Below are 9,214 nucleotides of genomic sequence, written 5' to 3'. Positions count from 1 at the left end.
GGCATTCATAGATATCACTTTTTTTTGCTGACTTACCCTCCACTTTGCATCTTTGTTTGTTTTCATATCTTGGATCTTCAATCAGGTTGTAAACTCCTTTGAGGAATGCCTGATACAACATTCTTCACCTCAGTTGACCTTGTTGCCTTACTGGAGGTTGGCAGATGAGAAAGTTGGGCCAAATAATTGGAGAGTGGTAATATTCTATGGTTCCAACATTAGCATACTTTGTCACGATCAGCATAAAACTATTCAGATAGTAGAATCTAAATTGCATAATCTGTTGGAGGACACATGGTTGTTGAATAAACACAAAGTACACATTCTTTGGTGGGCTGTTTCTGAGGAGACATTGCTACAAAACCAATTTGGCCTTTTAAAGGAGAAGAACGCACTGCTCAAACAAATCAGTGGAAAATCGTAAATGTCATCGATGAGTAAGCCTCACGCAGTGTACAAGAAGAAGAACTTGTTAGTGCAGTTGGTATGGTTTTTGTTTAAATATTGATATTTATCCTAATGTGCATCAAGTAAAAATGAAGTTCGGCATCTCCTCGGTACCTTACACATTGGTGACCGTGATCACGTTGTCCATGTCACGGTGACCATGATCATGCTCTTTTGTCCTCCTCAATTCTCTACTTCTCAAACCCTACTCATCCCTCAAGCATCAGCTTAACTCTGTCCTTCATAAGGAAACTTTAGGTCGCTCCTCTAGATGTTTTCATTCTTTCCTCTGCTCTCACAGAGTGTGCTGTGTATCTTTTCACTTGGACCTCATTTCATTGCGCTATATATCATAGTTTATCATTTGTATTTGTCTTCCTCACTCCAATGCCAACTCCTTGAAAGCGAGAATCGTGTCTTAGTCTTTGTCTCTGTCAAGCACCCAGGACAACACGTGGAGCATACTAAGTACTTGATAAATGTTTATTGAATTGGATTAAATTACAGATTAGAATGGAAAAAAAGTATGTATTTATTTTCAGAATAGTCCCTTATAATAATAATAACCCTTTACATTAGCAGAGTGATTAATTTCCTTTGTGAAGTGCTTTAGGGGTGTCAAAACAGTTTTACATTCAAAGCTTCACCTAAATGAGACAATGAAAAAATATGGCTCCCCTCAGTCTTTGGGGTCCCTTCTATGAGTGTGCTGATCTCCAACTGCCAGCTTCTCAGCCTCTTTAAGAACGTATGTGAGTTACTTAAAGAAGCAGGGAAAAAATTAAAATTAAAAGTAGGGGCTGACCTCGTAACTTAAAATGATTCCAAGCTTAGAGCTTAATATATTTTATTATCCATTATATTACATTAATATATTTTATTTTCTCTAAGTTGTGAGGCCTCTTTTTGGCTATGAGATTTGTGTTGATGTCATCAGAAAGTGTAATTCTGCTGGACATATTTACAGGTTCATGACGCTTGCGTGTGTCAAGAGTTGTTGGGTAATTATAGAATTAAGCATCGAGACAGTACATGGTTTGCGGAGCAGTGCTGTTTATTTAGTCTTAAAATAAGGAGTTCCATGATAGCATTTTTTTCCACTTCTCGTTTGAAATCGTTGTTTGGAACATAGAAAAAACACTTCTGCAAAACTGGAGGCACAGGGCCAGAGCATTTTCTTCCAGGGTGTCTAATTAAAGGCCATTTGCTGAGCAGCCCTTAAAGACTATTGCAGCCCCTCAGGGTAAGGTGAGCAAGCTCTTTGAAACCTCTTTGGCTAGCAGCAAGGTGCTTCACACTCACAGGGCTGGACGCAAGTTGTGACAGAGATCCCGCTCAGGTTTGGAGTAGGGTGGCAGCTGTTGAGCAGCCAACAAGATGGCACGTAGGAGTCAGGCACGAAACAGGGTGGGGGGCAGGCATCACAGCAGGTGGGCTGAAGGAGGCTGATCTCGTGTGGGCAGGTGCTCGGCAGGCAGACTCCACATTGACAGCATACCCTAGAGGAGCAGATGGTGGCAGCAGGGCCAGTGGGGAGGGTGCAGCATCCTTGGAGACAAGAATCACAGCAAGACATAGTGACAGTGATCAGGTAGATTTTTGTTGCAAAGGAAGATTTTCTTCTACAAAGTTGTCCTCTGTGGGTCTTTTATATCCTCCTGTCTCAGGGAACATGGCTTCCATCCATCAGAATGTTTCCTTGTTGTTGTTTGTATAACCCCATACAAATAACTCACTTACTTCTTATTTATCAGCCACAGGATGAGCTCTTCTTCAGTTTTGTTTGGTTGTGTTGCTACATTCAAACTTGCTTCCTGTTGCAGTTTCAAAATGGTGTCAGTGTAGGTTCTCCACTTAATCATGGGTAGACACATCAGTATCTACCCTGACTTTCCTCTTCTTTACCAACCAGAGTTTGTTCTTACAAGTCATCACTGCTGAGTGTTAAGAATCAAGGGTGAGTGTTCTTTCTATGTTCTAAACAACGATTTCAAACGAGAAGTGGAAAAAAATGCTATCATGGAACTCCTTATTTTAAGACTAAATAAACAGCACTGCTCCGTGGCTGAGTGGTTAAGTTCGCAACTCTGCTTCGGCGGCGCAGGGTTTCGCCGGTTCGAATCCTGGGCACGGACATGGCACTGCTCATCAAGCCATGCTGAGGTGGCATCCCACATGCCACAACTAGAAGGACCCACAACTAAAATATACACAGCTCTGTACCAGGGAGCTTTGGGAGAAAAAGGAAAAATAAAATCTTTAAAAAAAAAAAGGAATCAAGGGTGATTTCCCAAATTTGGGGAAAATCATAATCACCTACCATAGCGTTGTTACAAAGTTAAGTAAAGATTAAATGAGAATTGCTTGTGTAAATTATTCAGCATTGTGTATGGCACAATAGAGTTCTCTAATAAATGGCAATTCCTCTTCTCGGTATTGTGAGAATTCCCACAAGAGGAGATGCAACAAAAGAAGGCTGAAATGATCAAAGAAGCCTTCCTGGGGGCTTTGGATTAAGCTGTTTTGATCAGAAATGCTTAGAAAAGAGGTAAGTGCATTTTGGGTAAGGAAAACAATGATTTCTCCTATGACACTGTTCTGCCCATACTCTCAACCCTGCCCCTAAAAGAATTGGCCCCATGCTCTTTTGCCTCTGTTACACCTCATATCCACCCATAACACTTTGCTGCATTTTTTTTGTATACTTGTTCATTCTCTTTACTAGAATGTAATCTCCTTGAAAGCAGGGCCTGTGACTTATTTTTCTTGGTTTCCCCAGTCCCTAGTATCAATCCTGGATTATGGGGTGAAGTCTGGAAGCTGAAACACATGGAATACATATTTAAGGAAAGAAGGTTGGAAAATAATGGTCACCAGCATTTATGGAATGCTTCCATAGCAAATTTAGTCAGGAAAACAAGCAAACAAACCAACCCTCACACAAGATATTTTAACAGAGAGAATTTTAAGATAGGGAATTTGTTAAATAGATATTGGAGAACTGAAAAAGCGAAAAAGGAAAACCGAGGTAACAAACACAAGAAGCAACTACCAGCGCTAGGGCTGGGAAGGAAGAGAAGAAGTTGGGGTTAACTGAAACTATGACTTGGGAGAGTGGTCCTGCAGATCTGGGCTCAGACCCCAGGTACCGCCCAGCTGGTGCTCTTATCGCAGAAGCTCACAGGAGAGGCCCCAGGGGGCCAGGGTTCAGACCTTTGTGGGAGGGAGCCACAAGTCACTCCCCTGCTGATGCTGGTGTTTCTGAGGAGGTGCAATGATGCTGTTTTTCAGAGTGTGGACAGATGCTGAGGACTAGAACCTACTGCTGCTGCCAGATAAGAGACTGATGCTGGGGCAAGACCCTTCTTTCTTCCTCAGGCCTTACACTCTCCTTCCAGCGCCCTCTGTTGGTGGAATCCAGTAGAAAAGCAGCGCCTCACCTCAGCAGCATAGAGGATGAAAAGGTAGACTTAGAGGTTGACAGTCAGCACACAGTGTTCTAAGGGCGGGACATGTTTTGGCTAATTGAATCTCCACTACAGCTTTAAGAGGTACATACTTCTTTTTTAATTTAGCTTTTTAGTTTTGAATAATTTTAGATTTATGGAAAGTTTGCAAAGATAGCACAGTGTTCCTGTACACCCCTCACTCAGTTCCCCTTAATGATAATATCTTATAACACCATCGTGCCTTTGTCAAAACTAAGAAGCCAACATTGGTACATTGCTATTAATTAATCTTTGGACTTTGTTCAGATAGCACCAGTTTTTCCACTCGTGTCCTTTTTCTCTTCCAGGATCCAATCTGATGTACCACATCACGTTTAGGTGTCACGTTTCCTTAGTCTCCTCTTGTCTTTGACAGTTTCTTAGTCTTTCCTTGTTTTTTATGACCTGGGCAGATTTGTGGTGTACTGGTCAGGTATTTCATAGGGTAAATACTGTTTTTTATCTTATGTAAGAGTTGAGGAACTTGAGGCATAGAGAAGTTAAATGACATGACCAATGACACACAACTAGTAAGTGATAGGGTACGACAGTCTGGTTGCAGAGACCACTCTTTTGACCTTGGTATTGGGAGCGTTGCTCTGACTGGGGTGTAGCATGAACATTTCCCCAAGGTTAGTAGCAAGAAAGGTTTGGTGAAAATGACTGTACCAGGTTGTTGAGAGTCTTCAGAGCCACAGTGAAGAGTTTAGCCTTGATTTAGGAAAAACAAAAATCTTGAGTGATCCTAGAGTTTTGAGCAGTTCAATTTAACCAATATTTATAGAGGGACAGAAGCCCGAGCTGACAGAGGTATAGTTTGGGGGGGTGGGGAGCACGGAATACTTGACTCAAGGTCAGCTAGAAGACCGTGTCTGTGATCAGCGGTGTGGTAGTCAAGGTCTAGATTAAGCTGCAGTCAGTGAAGGTGGAACGAAAGATGTCAGGAACAACTTGAAAGAAAAATGAAAAGATTTGGTTTTCCATTCTGTTATCACGGCTAAAGACTTATTAACTTTAAGGGTAATTTGTTTTTACCTTGAACTAGGTTATCGAAACTCACTGGAAAATTGAAAATATGTTTGAATTGCCAAACAGTCTACATTTCAATGCGAAGTTAAAGATCCAGCCAATATTTTTCCTGTGCTGACTTTGATAATCAGTACTTAAAGTGTGAGTTAAAAAAAAGGATGACTTGTTTCATCTCAGAAAAATAAACAATTTTTCCTAGACTCATTATATACGCTCATTTTGTCTTAAACTATAATCACCACAGAGAGAGCTGAGTTACTGTATATGACCAAATATACAATTCAGAGGGACAGCAGAGAATGTGTTGTCTCGTGGCACACACTTTCTCCTGGATAAAGAGAACCAGTGTAATCACACTGCTGTCTGCAGAGGAGGCAGGCGCTGGGGTGTGGCAGAAAGAGATGGGACTTCGGATTCAGGCAGTTTTAGGTTTAATCCTTCCTCTGAAACTTACTATTAGTGTAACTTTTGCAAGTAACTTTCTCAGCCTCACTTTCCTCACGTGTAAAGTGGGAAGAATAATGGTAGCTACCTTTTAGTGTTTTTGTTAGAAGTAAATGAGACAATGCACAGAAAGCACCTATTAGAGTACCTAAATTCACTAGATGTTAACTATTGGGGATGAAAGCAGTAGAAGTAATGGATGGGATGGGGTTGATTAGTGACCTGGAGTCTTTGTTACTTAGAATGTTCTAGGCCATCTAGAACTATAAAGCATCAAAACTGAAAGTGGCTTTTGAGAGGATCTGGTCAACCAGCACATTTTACTGATTTCAGACCTGAGACCTGAAGAGCTCAAGTGACCTGCTTAGGGTCACAGAGGCAGCCGGAGGCAGTGCCAGGACTAAACCATCTCCTGGTTTCCATTTGGGGCTCTTTAACTAGCCAAAAGTCCTTGAATGCCTGAAGGCCCACAGTAGTAATGATAAGACACTTAGAGTTATTTTCAGTATTAAAAATAAAGTCTAAATATTTATCCCTTATAAGCACATGTGAAAACATCAAACCTCTTTGCTTTTGACTGAAAAAGAGGTAACTTGGGACAGTAACAATAGATATCTTAACTTAATCCTAAAATTCTCACTGGTATCTATGTATGTATTTCTGAGCAAAAATGAAGGGATGAATAAATTATGATTTTTAAAAAGCCATTTGGGAAAAATACATTTTTTAAGAAATAAAAGGGTGCCTTTTGGTGAGACAGCGGGGTACTGCTGTGTAGTGGTGAGAGTCTCTGCCGTGTCTGGAGCACCCAAAGTGTCATTTAATCCTCACAGTAATCCTGAGACATAAGCAGGGAAGAGAGTATTATTTCTGCTTTAATAATGAGAAAACCAAGCTGGAAGGGAAGAGAATGGCCCAAAGTCCCAAAGTAAGTCCAAGAAAATATACGTGTAGACCTCACTCTGCGTAGTTTCTGCAAAAACATTAATGCACCTGGATTTTTCCAGGGCAACTAAGGAGAAGAATTAATGGTCATCATAAAAGCTTTGTTCTAAGAGGAGCTGTGTATTTTCACTCCCAGAATTGTGTGCCTATTTCTGGTGTATAGAGAATACTGTACTATGGCCTGACATTTTCAGTTTATTTCAATGACATGATATTACATGTCTCTTGGACTAGTAAACTTCTAAGCATAGTTATGACTAATGTAAACCAAGCTTCCTTTGAGGGAGCAAGGAATACTCGGTAAATGCTAATATTCATTCAAAACTGATTTTATTAGAAGACAGCGTATATCAAGAAATGAATCTATGCACTTCCCAAAATTGTATTGCTTTTTGAGCTTAAAATTTCATTCATGACTATGACTAAGGGAGCCAAAATTATTTCTGCATACCAGCAAAGTGATCAATTTGTTTAGTCAATCAGGGAAGAAAGAAAAATCAATTTCAGAGTAATGGAAATTAAAATAAATAAAATATTTTAGAAATGTTATATTAATCTTTAGACTCTAGCATAGTGCTCGGACAGTGATTGTCTTAAAAAATATCTATTGAATACAAAGATCCTACAAAATGACCTACTGAATTTTTTACTTTTCAACCTGTCACAAAGAGCCAGTATCTAATTTTTCAGTGATTCCACCATGAGAGATCTCATGATGCTAGGGTAAATCTCGGGTAGTATGGTGACCTGCTGTTCAGGTTTAGGTAGGCACTCCACTTTTCCTAAAAGGAAACACAGGAATAAATGATCACAAGGCCATATTTGCTAAGCCAGAATGAAGTTTATTAATGAATAGTCAAAATGATTATTTTCAAAGAGCGGTGAAATAGCCTAAAAGACAGAAGGAAAGTCTCCAACCCTACCCAAAAGGAGGAAAGAATGAAGAAGTTGGGCAAACTCATGAAAACATTGCCCTGGGAATTGAGATTGATTTAGCTTGATGTTGGTAGGAGCGAGTGTTGAAGGCTGGATGCCCCACAGGGTGCTGAGCAGCACGACACTGACCCTGTGCAATGATGTGGCCACTTAACAGCAGGGCTCACAGAGACTGTTACAGCCAGGCTGAACGATGGTTGTCAGGTTGATCCCACTCAGTCCGGGAGTTGGATGTCTGGAGTTGAGCAGCCAGCAAGTTGGCACATAGGTGTCAGGCTCACAGCAGGGTGGGGCAGAAAGGTCGCAGCAGGTGCGTTGAAGGAGGCTGATCTCGTGTGGGCAGGTGCTGGGCAGGCAGACTCCACACCGGCAGCATCTGCCAGAGGAGCAGATGGTGGTAGCAGGGCCAGTGCGGACACTGCAGCAGCGGGGAGCACAGCAAGACATGGTGTCAGGAGTTGGGTTTTTGTTGGGTTGAGAAGAGAAGTCTCTTGGTGTCTCAATGCTCCTCTCCTCTGCCCTGGCTCTTATATACCCGCCTCCCTGAGCGTCAGCCTATTACCAACCAAGATTTTCCCCCCTTTTTCAGTTTATAGCTGTCTCTATAAAAAGCATCTAATTACTTAAGTGTTTATTACCTAAGATACACTCCTCACCTCATAAAAGGGGTTTAGTTTGTTTTGTCAAATTAGGACTCTTCACGCTGGTGGTTTGTCACTGCATGGAGAGCTTCATTTCAGTCTTCAAAGGCACCGAGTCATTATCTTCTAATCATGACACATCATTAATGATGGACTGGCATGCTAGGTACCTGCAAATCATCCCCACATTTTTTGTCTACTTTTCAGATGAAGGATAAGTAGGCTGTCCGATCGCTGTTCTACCAGCAACCAAAGATTCTGTGTGATAATTTAGACCTGCTGGCTGAAAAAGAGATAAAATTTCTAGATTTATTCTTCAAGGCTCCAAGAAGCCGATAAGATGAATGGATGGAATCTATAGAGAAAGAGATTCTGGTTCTGCGTAAAGAACAGAGCTGTAACACATGATTTGTTCTCCATTCCCTTAGTACGTGCTTTGAACAATAACTTGGTAGGGGCATGTGGATGGGAGTTTAGACCTGCATGGGTGATAGTGACAGATGCTCTTTAAGACTCCATTTAACCGTGCTATGAATTAAGATTACTTATGACCCAAAGACGAGTTGTATTGGGCCATTTAGAGACTAAATGGTATAGTATTTCCCAAAATGAGCTCCATGAACTTCTGTTCCAAGGAACATTAAAGCGAATCTGGTAAATAAGTTTGAGAAATACTGAGTTCTTTTTTTTTTCCAAATAATTTTATTGAGATCATAATGGTTTATAACATTGTGTGATTTTAGGTGCACATTATTATTTATCAATTTCTGAATGTACTTCATCATGCTTGCTCCCAGTAGTCTAATTTTTATCCATCACCATACATATGTGCCCCTTTATCCCTTTTGCCCACCCCCCAACCTTCTTCCCTTCTGGTAACCACTAATCTGTTCTCTTTGTCCATGTATTTGTTATCTGCCACATATGAGTGAAATCATGCAGTATTTGTCCTTCTCTGCCTGGCTTATTTCACTTAACATCATACCCTCAAGGTCCATCCATGTTGTTGCAAATTGGACGATTTTGTCTTTTTTATGGCTGAGTAGTATTCCATTGTATATATATACCACATCTTCTTTATCCATTCATCTACAGAAGGGCGCCTGGGTTGCTTCTACATTCTGGCTACTGTGAATAATGCTGCAATGAACATAGAGGTGCATAAATCTCTTTGGATCATTGATTTCAAGTTCTCTGGAGAAATACTCAGTAGTAGGATAGCTGGATCGTATGGTATTTTTCTTTTTAAATTTTGAGAAATCCCCATACTATTTTCCGTAGTGG

General features: G+C 40.8%; 2 protein-coding genes across 2 annotated transcripts; both read right to left on the bottom strand.

Moving 5' to 3' along the window:
• Positions 1-1,480: 1,480 nt before the first annotated feature.
• On the bottom strand, positions 1,481-2,132 carry LOC103564078 (keratin-associated protein 3-1-like). Its single transcript, XM_008539629.2, has one exon. It carries the CDS (start codon positions 2,021-2,023, stop codon positions 1,724-1,726), a length of 300 nt encoding a protein of 99 aa, XP_008537851.1. The 5' UTR covers positions 2,024-2,132; the 3' UTR covers positions 1,481-1,723.
• A 5,042-nt stretch (positions 2,133-7,174) lies between these two features.
• Positions 7,175-7,806, bottom strand: LOC103564079 (keratin-associated protein 3-1). The gene has a single exon (XM_008539630.2). It carries the CDS (start codon positions 7,734-7,736, stop codon positions 7,440-7,442), a length of 297 nt encoding a protein of 98 aa, XP_008537852.1. The 5' UTR covers positions 7,737-7,806; the 3' UTR covers positions 7,175-7,439.
• Between the last annotated feature and the right edge of the window lie 1,408 nt (positions 7,807-9,214).

This window comes from Equus przewalskii, chromosome 10, assembly GCF_037783145.1.
Source record: "Equus przewalskii isolate Varuska chromosome 10, EquPr2, whole genome shotgun sequence".
NCBI classification, from domain to species: Eukaryota; Metazoa; Chordata; class Mammalia; order Perissodactyla; family Equidae; genus Equus; species Equus przewalskii.
This window is presented reverse-complemented; position numbering and strand designations above follow the sequence as displayed.